The sequence below is a fragment of the Anomalospiza imberbis genome, chromosome 16 (genome assembly GCF_031753505.1).
Source record: "Anomalospiza imberbis isolate Cuckoo-Finch-1a 21T00152 chromosome 16, ASM3175350v1, whole genome shotgun sequence".
Lineage (NCBI taxonomy): Eukaryota > Metazoa > Chordata > Aves > Passeriformes > Viduidae > Anomalospiza > Anomalospiza imberbis.
In genome coordinates, this window is record NC_089696.1 from 15,476,633 (window position 1) to 15,493,309 (window position 16,677).

At 59.0% G+C, this 16,677-nt stretch overlaps 2 protein-coding genes across 3 annotated transcripts; one reads left to right on the forward strand and one right to left on the reverse strand.

The window, feature by feature from the left end:
• The first annotated feature begins 556 nt into the window (after nt 1–556).
• On the forward strand, nt 557–7,377 carry LOC137483858 (testis-expressed protein 2-like). 2 transcript variants are annotated; one of them, XM_068207273.1, is made up of 12 exons: nt 570–701; nt 2,090–2,970; nt 3,054–3,254; nt 3,342–3,636; nt 4,041–4,255; nt 4,412–4,564; nt 4,661–4,760; nt 4,921–5,053; nt 5,158–5,295; nt 5,518–5,730; nt 6,020–6,140; nt 6,829–7,377. In XM_068207273.1, exons 2-12 carry the CDS (start codon nt 2,101–2,103, stop codon nt 6,952–6,954), a joined length of 2,565 nt encoding a protein of 854 aa, XP_068063374.1. In that variant the 5' UTR covers nt 570–701; nt 2,090–2,100; the 3' UTR covers nt 6,955–7,377. The 2 variants fall into 2 exon arrangements, with proteins under 2 accessions (XP_068063373.1, XP_068063374.1); XM_068207272.1 differs by having other exon boundaries at nt 557–701; nt 4,041–4,564.
• A 458-nt stretch (nt 7,378–7,835) lies between these two features.
• RPL3L (ribosomal protein L3 like) lies at nt 7,836–15,605 on the reverse strand. The gene is made up of 10 exons (XM_068207274.1): nt 15,342–15,605; nt 14,140–14,332; nt 13,641–13,809; nt 12,386–12,521; nt 11,458–11,644; nt 10,351–10,511; nt 10,002–10,103; nt 9,819–9,914; nt 9,152–9,271; nt 7,836–7,960 (listed from the first exon to the last, which is right to left on the reverse strand). Exons 1-10 carry the CDS (start codon nt 15,342–15,344, stop codon nt 7,904–7,906), a joined length of 1,224 nt encoding a protein of 407 aa, XP_068063375.1. The 5' UTR covers nt 15,345–15,605; the 3' UTR covers nt 7,836–7,903.
• Nucleotides 15,606–16,677: the final 1,072 nt, after the last annotated feature.

The window sequence follows — 16,677 nt, forward strand, 5'->3', positions numbered from 1 at the left end:
GGGATCACCCCAAGAGCTGTTTGCTGGCACCTCCACAGCCACCATCACCCCGTGACCCCACCGAGCCCACCCAGCTGCCCTCATGACAACACTTTCAAGGACCTTCATGTCTGATTTATCCTGCAAAGAGCAAAAAGCTCCCCCTGATCCTGCAGGGCCACAGCCTGGGGATGAGCTGCAGGCTGGGAGGGGCTCAGGGCTGGGGCACCTCCACACTCAGTGCTGGCTCTCTGAAGCCGAAGGCAGCAGCAAAGCCTCCCCTGGGGCTGCACCTCCGTCTCAGGGTGCTGCTGGTCCAGCCAGGACACCCAGCAGGGTCTGTCCTGCTGCCCCCACCCTCCCCAGAGGTGGCTGCAGCAGCGTAGCCCCCACTGTACTCACCATCCCTGCCAGAGAGAGCTCCTATACAAACCCGGGCTATTATTATCTCTGTCTTCCACCGTGCTAATGGTCTCTCAGGAAACAGACTTTTTTTTTTTTTTTTTTTTTTTTTTTTTTTTTCCTCTTTCTTTTTTTTTTTTTTATTTTAGCTTTAAAAACCCACGAGTACGGGAGCGCTGGGAACAGAGAGCTGGGCACAGTGGAGTGGAGCACAAGGAGCACCCAGGCCAGTGCTGGGGAGACACTGTCCCCCTGAGCTGGCAGGGACACGGAGCAGGGACCGGCCAGGACCCTCCGAGGACCAGCCCAGGGGTGTTCTGGTAGGAGCAGCCAGGGGTGGTGGGCAGCACTGGGGATACTGGGCAGACTGGGGATACTGGGAGTGGCTGTGATGGGGCCCCTGAGAGCCCTGCATGGTGAGGGGCAGTGGGTCCAGGCTGCAGTGCTGGGTGGGAGGTGGGCAGGGCCCTGCGGTGTCAGGGGAGAGATCCTTCGGAACCACAGAACCATGGAATGCTTTGGGTTGGGAGGGACCTTAAAGAGCAGCCCTGCCATGGACAGGGGCACCTTCCCCTGCAGCAGGTCCCCTCTCAGGCCCGGCTCCACTGCTCATTTCCCCTGCTCACTCCTCGTTTTGCTGTTTGGGTGCTTTGCCGGTGGTGCCAGCAGTGCCACGGGCTGGCCAGCACCAGCCAGGCTCTCTGCCGGGGGCTGGGACCACCGGGACATCACCTGTGGGTGATCTGGGGTTAACAAGTGGCTCCTGTCAAGGAGAAGCAAAGCAAGAGCCGAGATTATATAAAGGGGGCTGGAGGCAGCTGCGGCACAGGCTGTGATTAATTCCTGGCACTGAGGAGCTTTGAAGATCCAGCGTGGTGCGAGCGTGAGGCAGCCCAGGGTCCCTGGGATGCATTCCTGCTGCTGCTGCAGGGCTGCTGTGAAGGGGAAGAGGGCAGGGAGGGGCTGAGCGCTCCAGGGACCCGCTGGGAGCTGACTCAGCACCGCGGTGGCCCTGCAGAGCCCGTCCTGCAGATCCCTTCTCCCTCCCAAAATCACGGAGGGGACACGGCCCCGAGCAGGTCAGCGGCTGGGGCAGGAGTGCAGCAACGAGGGGTGGTGGTGGCTGGTGGGGACAGGACAGCACTTCCTTGAGGCCATGGACCCCCTCAGGACAATGGAAACTTGGTCTTAGAAAAACTTTTGTCCTCTCCACCAACAACAGTAAAGCAGAGATTGCTGATTTGTCACTGGGGCCGCAGCTTGGGCTGGCTCCGTTTTGGATTCATGCAGTGTTCGAAGCAGGGGCCAAACCACGAACTTTCAGAGGAGTCAGGGAGTCCTGCCCGCTGGCCTGGCATCCCTGCTGGCAGCCCTGGGCTGGCACTGGGACTAGTGGAATATCCTGGTGCAGAAAATCCCCGTTTGGCTGCAGCCCTGGCTGGCAGCTCCGGGCTCTCGCAGCCCTGTGGCAAATTGCCTGGCTGAGGTTTATCCTCCTTGGACAAGCGGGTTCGCACATGCAGCCATCGAGCTCACCCCACAAGCCATCCCAAAACAGGCTAGCAAGCGCCCAGCCCGGAGTGAGGGTCCCGGAGATGCCCCCGGGCGATGCCGATGGGGGCGGCAGGAGCAGGGCAGGGATGTTCCGTGCCCTGCGGCGGCACGGAGCCCTTCCAGCTCTGACAGCTGCTTCCCTGCCCCTCGGCAGCGCCGTCGGCGATGCGAGCCATGGCAGACCAGGCTGCGGTGGCAGCAGACGCCCTGGCACCGTGCCCGGGCTCACCTCGGCGTGGGGACATCGAGGGACCAATGCCCCACGCCGGCGGCACCCGGGAGGACGGAGGCGGCCGGGATGGCTGCGGGCTTCTTCCCACGGCGGACGGGGACACGAAGCGTCCCCCCTCGCCCCAGCCCGGGGGGATGCTCCTGGCCGACCTCCCGCGGGGCCGCCAGCCCCGGCTGAGCCCGGCCAAGTCGCGCACGGCTCCGTCGTCGCCCAGCGTGTCCCCGTCGGAGAGCCGAGCCGCGCTGCTCCGGCTGCGCGACGCCAGGCTGGAGGACACGAGGAGGCGGCTGTCGGAGGCCGTGCAGGAGCCCCTGAGCCGCCTGAGCCGCCTGATGACCGAGGAGAGCAGCCCCACGGGCCGGGCCAAGGAGCCGGGGGGCAGCCCCGGGGGCAGCCGCGGGGCCGGGGCCCGCCGGGTGCGGGACTGGACGCCCTGGGAGCCCACCCTGAACTGCCGCTACGAGATCTGCTCCTACGGGGACGTGATCCAGGTGGTGGAGGTGGCGCAGAGAGACACGGACCCCCCGCTCCCACCGCCCGAGGAGCCGCCGCCGGCGCGGTCCGGGGGCTCCGTGCCGGGCAGAGCGCTCGCCTCCATCGCCCTCCTCGCCTACGGCTACCTGGTGCTGCCGCTGCCGCCCTACGCCGCCGGGCTCTGCGTGGGGCTGCTCTGCGGGCTGCTGCTGGGCTTCCTCGCCATCCTCCTCCTCGTACCCCGGGCTCCGCCGGCCGCTCGGGGGCCGTGGGGCCGCCTGCGCCCCAGGCTGCTCCCGGGGGAGCCGCGGGAAACGCCGCACCTCCAGGTAGGAGAGGGGCGCTCCGGGTGAGGGGCTGGAGGTGCCCGCGGTGAGTGGAAGCAGCCGGGTCGCTGTTCCCCCTTCTCCAGGGCTGGATGAACCAGCTGCACGTGTACGACCCCGAGCTTTTCCACCCGTCGCTCACGCACTCGGTGCTCGCCGTGCTGGACGGGGCCACCCTCAAGCTGTCCTATCCCAAGAGCAACATCCCGCGCCGAGCCACCTTCGAGGAGGAGATCCTGGACGCCGTCTTCGTCAGCCACCGCTGCTACGACCTGACCGACGCCAGGGTGAGCCCGGAGGTCCCCAGGAGCCTCCCACGGGGACCCCCCACGCCTGGCCCGGCCTCACCCCTCACCCCGCTCTCGGTGCTGCAGGTCTTCCTGTGCCCCCCCAGCCTGGCCCGAAAGCGGACCTGGAACAAGAAATATCCCATCTGCGTGCTCCTCCCCGAGCCGGCGGAGGGAGAGGGCAGCGAGGAGCACGACACGGAGCTGCAGGGGGAGGAGGGGACCAGGAAGGTGCCGGTGGCCGGGCAGGACATCCCGGGGGACGGCAGGGACAGGTGCCTGTACCTGTTTGGGCGGACGGGGCGGGAGAAGGAGGAGTGGTACCAGCACCTCGTGCAAGCCTCCCGTGGGACAGCCAGCAGCCACGGTGACACCAGGGCAGGTGAGGGACAGCCAGCACGGCCTCTGCTCTGGGCCAGGACTGACCCAGGAACAATGCCTTGGTAGGCAGCAATGGGCATGGAGGGACACGGAGGAGCCCAAAGTGTAGCCAAGAGGGTTCAGCTCGTCAGCCCAGGGTGGGTGGCATGTCACTGGCGTCATGGACAGGCATCATGTCACCCCTGATGGCATCCTGACCGAACAGATTGGATATTAGGAACAATTCTTTCACTGAAAGGGCCGTGAGGCCCAGGGCAGGGGTGCAGTGCCCATCCCTGGAGGGAGTTAAAGCCGTGTGGATGTGGCACTTGGGGACACGGGTTAGTGCTGGCCTGGGCAGTGGTTGGATTGATGACATTAGAGGGGTTTTCCAAGCTAAATGATTCTGTGATTCCACATCCCCAGGCACGGGATGGGTTCCGCAGAGCAGCGGCAGCAGCAGCGGGGGCAGTGCCGAGGACATCCCAGCCACGGATCCCTCCAGGGATGTGTCGGGAAGCACCGAGGAGATCTACCTGGACTACACCACCTACATGGCCCGATTTGTGCCAGCACAGGGGGCAGCCAGCCCCGAGCGGAGCCCCTCTCATGGGGCTCTGGGCAGCCCCACGCCCACAAAGGTGAGTGGGACAAACCCAGCACTGGGAGCGGGACTGGAGGCTGATGGACCCCGCACGGAGCCCCTTCCAGTCTGTGCTTTGTTAGAGCAGCCAAGTCCTGGGGCAGGGGAGCCCAGCACAGCAGGTCCCACGGCTCATGGGGCCACCTCGCTGCAGGGGCTGGTGGCTGCTGTCCCCCCCCACGAGGACAGGGCGAGCATGGCCTGGATGAACGCCCTGGTGGGACGCATCTTCTGGGACTTCCTCCGGGAGCAATACTGGGCAGAGCAGGTGTCCAACAAGATCCAGAAGAAGCTGAGCAAGATCAAGGTGGGAGGCAGGAGCACCAGATCAGTCGGGGGAGCCCTGTTCCCCAGGCCCCACGGTGAGTGGTGACTATCCCCCATGGGGGTTTCCCTCCATCAGCTCCCGTATTTCATGAACGAGCTGACGCTGACAGAGCTGGACATGGGCACATCCATCCCCTCAGTGCTCAGTGCCTCCAACCCCACCACCAATGAGCGAGGTAAGAGCCCCACAGAGGCACAGGGACCCCAGTGCTGGCTCCAGGATGGCTTTTCAGAGCTGCCAGCCCGGTCCCCAGAGCTGGGAGGGCTTGGCAGTGCACAAGCAGCTCTGACCCCTGTGGTGCTGACCTGATCTCACCCTGTCCCTCTCCCTGGCAGGGCTCTGGGTGGACATGGAGGTCACCTACAGCGGCTCCTTACAGATGACACTGGAGACGAAGATGAACCTCAGCAAGCTGGGGAAGGAGAGCTCTGCAGAGGAGAGCGGCCCTGCAGAGGCAGGCAAAGAGGGGTATGTCCACGGATGGGCTCATCCCGCTCCTCCTGCCCCAGTGAGGCGAGGCCGCTGTCCCCAGAGCAGCCCTGGGGATCGCAGTGATCTCCTGGGGCTCGCAGGGCCAGGCCACGGCTGATCCTGCTGGCAGACAGCGATGCCGAGTCGTCCAGCGCCGGCTCCTCCGATGAGGAAGATGTCACCACTGCAGAGCCCATGGGAGCCCCGGGGGAGCGGCTCCCCCCGCCTGGCACCGAGGGGTAAGGGGGCGCTGGGGGTCTGTGCCATGGGGGGCACCAGGAGGGGCTGGGGATGCAGGGTGCCACGTCAGCACAGGGGCACGGGGACGGTGTCCCCGGCAGGACACACACAGCACATCGTGGCAGCTTCCAAAGGGGACTCTGTCCCTGCAGGGTGCTGTGGCAGAGGGCTGGAGGACCCCAAAACCCAGCAGGGCTGAGCTGGGGCCCCTCTCGCTTTAGGCACGTCAGCGGGAACAGCACGAGCAGGAAGATCCTGCGCTTCGTGGATAAGATCGCCAAGTCCAAGTACTTCCAGAAGGCCACGGAGAACGAGTTCATCAAGAAGAAGATGGAGGAGGTGTCCAACACGCCGCTGCTGCTGACGGTGGAGGTGCAGGAGCTGGCAGGAACCCTGGCCGTGAACATCCCCCCGCCACCGACCGACCGTGTCTGGTACCAGCTCTCCTTCCCCCACAGGCACACCCTGCTGCCAGCGCCCCTTGCTCCCTGCAAGGAGCCAGCTCCAGGGCTTTGGGCTCATCTTGGCCTCCAACAGCCCAGGGCTGTTCCCCAAAGGGGCTCACAGACCTCAGGCTCATTCCTCTGAGTCTGCACCCAGGCCATCTCAGATCTGGGGACCCTGAGCTGTCACCTCCTCCCTAAAACCCAGCAGTGGGGCTGCCTGGGCTGTGCCACATCTTTGGCAGGTGATGCTTTCTGCCCGTTTCCTTTCCCCTCACAGGTACAGCTTCCGAGTGCCCCCGCAGCTGGAGCTGAAGGTGCACCCCAAGCTGGGCGAGAGGGAGGTGACATTCCTGCATGTCACCGAGTGGATTGAGAAGAAGCTGAAGCACGAGTTTCAGGTGCCTGGGCTGCTGTTCAGGGGCTCAGCAAACCCTGCTGAGGCTTGGGCGTTGCTGCCATCAGGGAGAGTCAACCTCCGTTTGGGCCAGTTGTTTCTGCAAAAAGCCAACACCTGGTCTGGTCTGGCCAGCTTGGAGCAGTGAAGACACAGAACCCAAATAACAAGCTCCAGGGCTGAGGAAAAGTGATTTCCTCCCATCATTTGCAGCCCTGCCCCAAGCAGGGAGGGTTTGGGGTGTCAGGCAGTCCCAGGCAGACACCCCCCAGAAGGGCTGAATCCACCTGTCCGTTCTGGTTTGGGGATGTTTGGGAGATTTGTCTTCCCAAGGGTTTGTGTTCAGCCTCTCACCCCTGCTCAAAGAGCAGAAATGTCCCCACAGATATTTAGGCCCCCCCCAAAAGCCACCCATTTGGATAGTTTCAAAATGCTGGTCCATCCCCTCTGCTGTGACCACCCCTGCAGCCATTGAGGTGGCCAGGGCAAAGAAAAAGTGTCCCTGCTTGTCCCCACCCTGATATCCAGAGCTGGGACCCTCCTGGGGCTGCTGCTGTGGGGGTGGGAGCCCAGAACCCGCAGTTCACAGCCCCAGTCCCTGACCTGGGCATGGCTCCTGCCAGGCCACCTCCAGGCAGTGTCCCCGTGGTGTTCAAAGCCACCAATTTGTTATTCTGGATTCCTCTTTGTAGAAAATTTTGGTGATGCCAAACATGGACGACCTCATCATTCCCATCATGCGCTCTGGCCTGGATCCTTGGCCACCCACCACGGGACTGCCCCGGGACCTGCCAGCCGCGGGGGACAGGAGGCTCTGAAGCACAACCCCAGGGGCAGGGACACTGCCCAGAGCTCAGGGACCTCGCTGGGACACGGGGACACTGACTGCATCCAGGGCTGTGCCTGGATTCATCCTCATCCTCTGCTTCTGCAGATGAGCCTCCTCAAATCCTGCAAGCACACGTTCAGGGCACAGCCAGGCTGCTGGAGACCCAGGAATTCCATGGGCGCGCTCCAGGACTCCTGGTCAAGCAGGCAGCTCTGGACAGTGGAGGGCTGGGCTTCCCACTGTCTGGTTCCAAAGAGGGTGCAGGACACCTGGATCATGGCACCGAAGGAGTTGGGATCATCGCTGATCCAAAATTCCAGCTCTGGGGCATCCCCCCTCCCCACAGGCAGCTGGGCTGCGAGGAAAGCACGGGTGGGAAAGGATCCCAGGTGAATAAATCCATCGCTGCCCAGCCCTGCCCAGCAGCCCTCTTGTTGTGCACAAATTCCCACCTCTGCCGAGGGTTCCAGCCAGGATCGGGGGGCTTTGAGCAGGGAGGAGCCCCCGGGTTGCACCTTCAGCTGGGCAAAAGCAGTGCTGGAGGTGTGTGGGAGAGGCACTGGGGGGACAGGCAGGGAGCCTGGCCAGAGGCAGGTCATGGGGAGCCCCAGTATTCCCAGTGGGCACTGGTGCAGAAGTGCTGGAATGTGCTCTGCTCTCTGCTGGATGAGAGGGAGGGGAGACTTTGTGGTGATTTGGGTGAGTGGGAAAAATTCACTGGGCAAAGGAAAGGGAGGATCCAGAGGGCAGAGCAAGCACTTGGCTGTCCCAGTCAGTCCCTGTCCATCTGGGCCAGTCCCAAATGCCACTTTTCCCATCCCCGCCTGCTGAGGAGCCTGAGAACAGGCAAGAGACCCTTCCAGAAGGAGAGAGGAGCAGGCGTGGCTTGGAGCCCCTTTATTGCAAGTGCCCAGCCAGGCAGCCTTGGATCTCTGTCCTTAGGGCTCTTCCTGCACACCTGGCTTCTCCTTCACCAAATGTTTCTTCTGGGGGCCCTGGAAGAGAGCAGAGAGGAGAGTTTGGATTTAGGGACACACAGACCTGGCCTGCATGGCTGTGTCTGGGCTGTGGCAACCAGAAAGGCAGCTCGGGCAAGCAGCTGAAAAATGGGGTTTTCCCACAGCAAATCAATCCTATGGGAGCAGGTGGCAGGAATTACTCATGTCCCTCAGCTTCCAGACAAATGTGATGTTTTACCACAGAATCCAAGGGGGGAAATGGCAAAGGAAAGAGCTGCACCCAGGTCAAACCTCCTCCTGTCACCGAGCTCCTCGTCACAGCAGCTCAGGGCTGGCAGTGACACAACAGGCTGCTGACACTGAGCTGGAGGAAATCAGCTTAACATCTAAAGAGCTCTGCAAAGACAGTGCCTAACCAATCCCCCTGCCAGCACTAAGGAGGCTTAGGCAGCTTCACATGGCATTTCTGGCTGACAGGCCAGATCCAGGCCCAGTTTACGTCTGCGTGGGACCCAGGCAGTTGTTTCTTTCCCTTCTCCCTCTCCTGGTTTACTCAGTGCTTCCTCCGCTTCAGACTCAGACTCGCACCAGCCTGGTGAAGGCTGCGAAACTGTTCAGGAAACTGCTGTGTTTGGATTATTTAATTATATTATTTTTTGCCTTGGATTTAAGAAAAATACACTGCTTGGCCTTCTTGAAAGCTTCTGACAAAAGCACCACAAATTTGCATCTGAATTTGACCCAAACTTTCTTTCCTCTGAGAACATTAAAGCTATAAATCATTCCAAACAAATCAAAGCAGTGCACAATTCCAAGTGAAAGGCATCATATGGCCAAGACAGTGACTGCCAAGTTAGCTGCTTGTTTAAAACTTCCCGTGGTGAATGGGAACTGGTTGCCCATATGGTCTTTTGTTTGCTGGTTGAGTTGTCTTGGATCACTCACACAACCATCCTGTTCTTCCTCAGCACCATTTCTGCTGTGTGAACTGAACTCATGGCTGCCTTGAGGCAAGAGAGCCTCAAACATTCACTTGGCTGTTGTTGTATCGAGAAACAGATCCCAGAATCATGGAATCATAGAATCCTGGGTTGGTTTGGGTCGGAAGGGACATAAAACTCATCCAGTTCCACCTCCCTGCCCATGGACACCTGGAAGATGTTTTAGGTTGGAGTAAGTCAGTTGCTGTGGCCCCCCAGTGAGCTGGAGGCAGCCTGAGGAACTCACCATGAAAGCTCTCTTTTCCTGAGCTGTCTGGAAGCGGCCGTGGCCGAATTTGGAAGTGGTGTCAATGAATTTGAGCTCGATGGCTTCATGGGCCCGGCGGCTCGTGTGCACCAGGAGGGACTGGGAAAGAACAGCCACAACATCAGGAGAATCGCCACAGAAAGTCAGGACAGCTGGCCTTAGGCAAGCAGGGTTGGAATAGCCTCTAAAGAAATATCTCCTCGAAAATCTGTGTTCTCAGAGCAACCCCCTGGTGCTCAGGTGGTGGAGAGCTTGCAGAGCTGCTCTTTGCTCAGTATTTCGCAGAATCACAGAATCAACCAGGCTGGAAATGACCTCCGAGATCACCAAGTCCGACCTATGACCTGCCCTTGTCACCCAGACCATGGCACTGAGTGCCACATCCACTCTGTCCTTAAGCACCAGTGACTCCACCACCACGTCCCTGGGCAGCCATTCCAATGCCCAATCACCTTTGTGTGACAACCCAAGGTTCCATTTCTGAAATGAACCACAGCCCTCAGAGCTCTGAAGCTCTCCAGCTCCATCCACCTGCCGACACTGCACCAAGGACCCGCCCAGTGTCCCTGCCCAGCACTTGGAGGGTTCTCCATGTGGGGAATGAGTTCCTGGGGAGCTGCAGCCCATCCCAGCCTGCTGCTCTCACCTTGCGGAGGGTGAGCACGCGCTTCCTGGTGCCCACCACGCAGCCCTTCAGCATGAGGAAGTCGTTGTTGACCTCCCCGTAGTGAGGGAAACCACCCTGTGGGGAGAGCAGAGGGGTTGGTGGGCAGGAGAGCTGGCTGGCAGAGTCAGGAGGGTCACAGCCCTGTCACCCCTCAGCCCTCACCAGAGGCGTGATGGTCTTCTCGGTGATATCGTAGTGCGTCGAGGCGTTGTTCCTCACCACTTTGCCATCCTCCACGTGGATCCCATGGCCAATGCGGTAAATCTGGGAACACACAGGCAGTGGAGATGGAGACTCTCCTGGCCCTTGCTGAGGAGCTTCACAGGGTGGCAGAATCCCCCACAGCATCACGTGGTTTTCACCACGGTGTGCCCTCGAGCAGCGGAAAAGCACCAGGAAAGACAAGGAGATGAACAGGGAAAAATCCAGGGGGATGCGGGGAGCTGAGGGCACCGTGGGAAGGAGGATGGTGACAGGATGGGAGGCCTGAGGGAGCTCCCCTGGGCCATACCTTCTTGTTGATCTCGGTGCGGTGGTGGTAGCCCTTCTGGCCAGCCCGGGCGATGGAGTAGCCCACGCGGGCCGGGTGCCAGGCCCCGATGCAGGCCACCTTCCGCAAGCCCTTGTGTGTCTTCCTGGGCAGCTTCTTGGTGTGCCAGCGGCTGGTCACCCCTGGGAGTGTGGGAACAGCGGGCAGGGTCAGCAGGGAGGGGCTGGGGAAGGACAGTCCCATGGCTCTCCTGAGGGACAGTCCCATCGTTCTCCTTTAGGACAGTCCCATGGCTCTCCTGAGGGACAGTCCCATGGCTCTCCTGAGGGACAGTCCCATCGTTCTCCTTTAGGACAGTCCCATGGCTCTCCTGAGGGACAGTCCCATGGCTCTCCTGAGGGACAGTCCCATCGTTCTCCTTTAGGACAGTCCCATGGCTCTCCTGAGGGACAGTCCCATTGTTCTCCTATAGGACAGTCCCATGGCTCTCCTGAGGGACAGTCCCATCGTTCTCCTTTAGGACAGTCCCATGGCTCTCCTGAGGGACAGTCCCATGGCTCTCCTGCAGTTCTCAGCAGAGGCTGTGTTGGGAGGAGATCAGGAGCTGTTCTCACTTCCCAGGGCTCTGATCAGACTGGGAGGTGCTCCATGCACACACCGAGGGACGCCCACACCCCTGCACATGTGGGGTTTGTGAGACATTCACACCATCACAGAGGGTTTGGATTGGAAAGGACCATAAAGGCCATCCAGTTCCAAGCCCTGCCATGGGCAGGAACACCTCCCATTAGAGCTGGTTGCTTTGTGTACTGACAGCGCCTCTGAGCTTCTGGGAGGAGGCCTTCACTGGCCTTAATCTCAGGGAAAATCTTTCCACCAGAGGTTACTTTGTCAGCTCCTCTGTGTCTACATCAGAGGTGCCCCTGTTGAATTTCTCCCTTCCTGGAATCCCTGAGATTAAGGAAACCGAGCCCTACCACAGTAGAACTGGATGTCATGCTTAAGATCCCGAGGCTTTTTTTGCCCTCTACAAAAAGTTAGGGGTTCTCAGCGTGGTGAACACTGTCCTACCCCAAAACCACCTGATGGGCAGAGCCATGTGGGAAGGACAGCCCCAAACCCCTGTACCTTTCATGCCGTGCCCCTTGGTGACACCAATGACATCGATCATCTCGTTCTGGCTGAAGACACTGTGCACAGAGATCTGCTTCTCCAGCCTCTCCCGGACCCAGTCGACCTTCTCAGCCACTGTCCCCCCATTCAGCTGGATCTCCATGATGTGGGCCTTCTTCTGCCTCAGAGGGAGCAGCCTCATCTGCAGCACACAGTGCTTTAGGGCGACATGTGGCCTCTCACCCCACAGACAGGAGGGTGCAGCAGGGCTGGGTCACTCACAGTTTGTGAGGGGCACAGGGGTGAGCAGAGCCACTGCTTCACCTCTCTGCCACAGTCACCCCCTTTCAGAGCAGCCCTGGGTCAGCAGCTCTTCGTGTCTGGGACTTCATGGAGCCAACTCCTTGCCCTTGAGCCCAGGGACCCTGTCTGGCCTTCAGCCAACTTAGCTCTCCCCCAGACCCCAAAGCAGCCCTTAAATCCAGGGATCAGCATTAAAATGGGCCCCATGTGTATCCAGCAATCGGCATCTGGCAAAACTCTGCCTGCCCGTGGGGTTATTTTTGCCCAAAACATTTGACACCAGTTGCTAATTTGAGGTGATCATGAGGCCTGAGGTGCCTTGCTGACACAGACTCAGGACCTGCCCAGGCTCTGCCCTCCTCCTGCTCTCCTCCACGGGGTGTGTGGGCTCCCATCGGGATGTGGGGGCTCCCCCGTGTTCCCAAACCACAGCATCCATGGAGCAGGAGCTCTGGGAGGGGACTGGGAGGTCCAGGAGGCAGCTGGAAAGGTCAGCCAGCACCTCCCATCACCATCTGAGAGAGCCTCTGCTCTCTCAGCCTCTGTGACCCCACCAAAACACCCCCTGATCCCATTTCCAGGCCCTTCAGAGCTGAGGAAGCCCCCGAGCCCCCTGCCCATGCCGGGGGGAGGCTCTGACCTGTGTGTGCATAATGACACGGATGACCTTGCAGTACTTCTTCATGGCTGCAAAATCCTTCTCCAGCTGCCTTTTCCCAGCCTCATCCTGCCATTTTTTGCAGTACTTGGTGAACGCCTTCTTCTTGCTCTTGTGCCTACGGACAGAAGCGGTTGAACACCCATCAGAGCTGATACAGGGCTTGAGACAGCGCAGAGAGGGGACAGGTCACCTTGACAGCCACCTCCTCGGAGGCACAAGGAACCTGTGGATACCTGAGCCTCACCTGACTGTCAGGACCTTGAGGTGGGAAGAGGGAGGTGGATAATGAGCCGTGAAAAGGGCTTGCTCAAGGGTAATTCAAACCTTTCTGCATGAGGAATGCAGTTGTCTCCCACTGACTGACTCAGCGCCGTCAAAACAGGCGCAAAATCAGAGGCAGGAGAAAGCAGGGATCGGAGGCTTGGGGTGGGTGGGTCTCCATGGCGCTGTTACAGGAGACACAATTCCTGCAGCCAGGAAATCACAAAGGCACTTCCCTGCTACCTGGGGGTACCCGAGCCTCACCTGACTGCCAAGGGCTTCGGGTGGGAAGAGGGATGAGCCGTGAAAAGGGCTGACAGGAGAAAACAGGGATCAGAGGCGTGTGGTGGGTGGGTCTCCATGGCGCTGTTACAGGAGACACAATTCCTACAGCCAGGAAATTCGTGTTCCCACTTCCCTCTCTGCTGAGGGGTGTTGATATTTATGGGGCCAGGGGCCACATTCTGCATCAATTTTCCCCCTGGCAAATCTGGTTTCAGTCCAGCTCAAGGATTCCAGTGAACTGGGGAGCCGAGGAGCCCGAGCTACACGAGGGAAAAGGAACATGCCATACGATATTGTGGAGAGAGCTAACTTGGTTCGGCTATTAGAATAAATTTACATATGCAAACGCTGCTCCCCAGCATCGGGCTGTCTGCAGTGTCCCTGTGCATGACTAAATAGGCAGCAGTTTCACTCCACAGGAGCTGAGCAGTTTGGGCATCCCGGAGAGCCTTTGGAATTCCTGCCAGAGATCCCTCACAGGCAGCGCCCCAGGAAACCCCCGCTCTGGGAATCCCAGGGCCACTGAGGCTGGAAAAGCCCTCCCAGAGCATCGAGTCCAACCTGTGACTGCTCCCCACCTTGTCCCCCAGCCCAGGGCACTGAGTGCCACATCCAGGGGTGCCTTGGACACCTCCACCACCTCCCTGGGCAGCTCCGGCGTTGGATGAGCCTTTTTGGGAGCACATACCAGTTCTTGTAGAAGCGCCGCCGGCACTCGTCGCTGATGTGCTCGGCAAAAACAGTCTTGAAATTCCTCAAGCCCTTGGGTGTCTCGATGTAGCCCACGACCCCCACCACCACCATCGGGGGGGTCTCGATGATGGTCACGGCCTCCACCTCCTCCCGCTTGGAGATCTCTGCAAGGCAGCACGGGGAAGTGGTGCCCGGCATCCTCTGGGATCATCCCCTGCGGGATTCCCGCTGCCACAGAGAGTGCTGGGGGCAAGGTCACGTCTGAGCTCAGCCAGCCCCAGCCTTCCCACCTCCCAAACCACCACTCACCATCGCCGCGTGCAGAGTTCCACACTCAGCCCATGCTGAGCTGGCCTTTGACCATCCAAGATCTGGACAGCCAGGATTTAACCTAGAACCGTGGGCTCCACCACCCCTTTCCATAAGCAGCCTTTCCCAAGGAGCCTCTTCCCCCCTTTCCCTCGTGGACGTGGCCCCTGCAAGCCAAGCCTTACTGAGCCCAGGCCGGTGCACCTCGCGCACAGTGTGGGTCATGCCAGCCTTGTAGCCCAGGAAAGCTGTCAGGTGGACTGGTTTGCTGGGGTCATCCTTGGGCCAGGCCTTCACCTTCCCTCGGTGCCGGCGGCTCCGCTTGTGGGGCAGGAAGCCCAGGTGGCCGTGCCTGGGAGCCGAGAACTTGCGGTGGGACTGCGGAGGGGAACCACAAAGGGAGGCTTCACTCTCAGCCCCCCAGAAAACAGGGAGAAGGGAAACACGACAAAAACACAACAAAAATCCCCCACCCCCCCCCACCTTCCAGATGGGAATGCCACAGAGATTCCGGGCTCTTCCCTGAGTCCTAACAGGGCAGGATTTTGTTCAAACTTTTGTCATGTACATGGGAATGGGGAAAAGGCATACAGTACTGGAATGGTTTGGGGTGGAAGGGACCTCAAAGCCCACCCAGTGCCAGCCCTGCCATGGCAGGGACACCTTCCACCATCCCAGGCTGCTCCAAGCCCTGTCCAGCCTGGCCTTGGGCACTGCCAGGGATCCAGGGGCAGCCACAGCTTCTCTGGGCACCTGTGCCAGGGCCTGCCCACCCTGCCAGGGAAGAATTTCTTCCTAACACCCATTCTAAATCTACTCTCTGTCAGTGTGAATTTACTAAATTTCTGGACAAATGATGCCACTTAAATAAAAAACTTCACATGATCTCCCTCCTTCAGCTTCTTCTGAAGGACTTTGAAGGAGAAGTACATTCTTTACTAGGTGTGTTCTTCCATGGTCTTAATTATAACAATTTATTTTGTATCCTGTGGCACCAAAAATGCCTGCTTGGAATTCCTGGGCTTCATGTCATCACGGCAAATGGCACAAAACAAGCACAGCCAAGGATCGGGAGAACAGGGGAAAGGATGCCCGAAGGAATGGGTGACAGGAGCATGCAGAGGTTCTAAAGGCGCCTTGAAAGCCAGATGAGAAGAGATAAACACATAAACCTCAACCACAAGCAGCGAAGGGTTAGTCCTGCACCCACTGCAGCTCCTTCCTAGCTCAGATCAGTCCCAGCGCCCGGCTGTGCTTTCCACCAAGCTCCTTTTGCAGCCCGAGTGGAATTCGGGATTCTGACCCCGTTCCTGGCACCACCAGGAGCATAACCCAGCCCTGCTCGCCGACCCTCGCACACAAGCGGCTCCAGCAGAGCTGTACCGACCATGGGACGTCTTCAGCCCGGGGCAGCAGCAGAGAGAGGCTGTCAGGGAGTGCCTCCCCGGATTAATACTTAAGATGGGTATGGGTCTGAAGACACAAATTTAGCCACTCGCTTCACCCGCTGCGATATTCATTTCGTTCCTGGCAGGTTGGACACGACAGTTGTGGCGTGATAAAGGTCAGTTGCTGCTGGCTCAGTTTACGCTTCTCCCTCCTGAACAACTCTAATGTGAATGGCAGGAATTAGGGCAGTTTCCCGAATTAGGGCAGTTTCCCAGAGGGGTATCACACACCCAGAGCTGTGAACACCGGCGCCAGGTACCCCCAGCACAGGCTGAGAATCTCTCTGTCAGCCCAGGATGGCGATCCTGACTGGAAAAGAGATGGAGACAATACATCTCGGAATCACAGAGCAGTTTGGATTGGAGAGGACCTTCAAAAGCACCCAGTCCAACTCCTGCCGCGGGCAGTGTTATAAACGCCAGTCACTCGGTTTTTAACATTTTAAAAGTTTAATAATAATAAAATGGTTATAAAAATAGTAATACAATTAGAGTAATGAAAATTTAGAGTTAGGACAATTACAAGACAATAAAAAGCAAAGAATTACGGACGTCTGGATGCTCTCGGGCACTTAAGCCCGATGAGCATGCCTTGTGAACAAAGGAATAATCTTTAAAAGCAGTAGCCTGTTGCATATTCATACATCTCATACATGATGCATAAATTCCTTGCAAATTAAGAACTTTTCTGGTTTTTGTCAACTTCTTCCCCTTAATCCTGGTGGTTCCATACAGACGGAGAGAAGGTGGAAGAATGTTTGTCTTTTCCGATAAGGAGGCAGTAATTCTTTATGGGCCCCCATCATTGTCATCTCTGTGTGAAGAGTTTCTTCATTATCTCATCTCTTGCTTGAGTTAGTAAAAAAAAACCCACATACATAGGCTCTATTTTAACTACAAAACTACATTTACCATACTATTAAAATGTTAACACAGCACTTCCAATCAATATAACATAACACATATAGTATCCGATTTAATATTTGCGAAAAGCCAATCATAAAATGTGCATTTTTCACAGGCAGGGACGCTTCCACGGCCGACAGGGGCCCTCAGCCCGGGTGGCCTGGGCCGGGACGCAGCGGCACCGGCACCGGAACCACGGGCAGGAACGGATCCCAGGCGGCTCCGCCTGGACTCGAGGCAGAGCTTTATCGCCGTGCCGCGCCCGAGCACAGATCCCGCCGAGGCCGCGGCGTCTCCCTCAGAGCCAGCTGCTCCCAGTCCTGCGAGCAGGGACTGTGAGCAGGGAGGGGGACAGCCGGGACGCGCTGT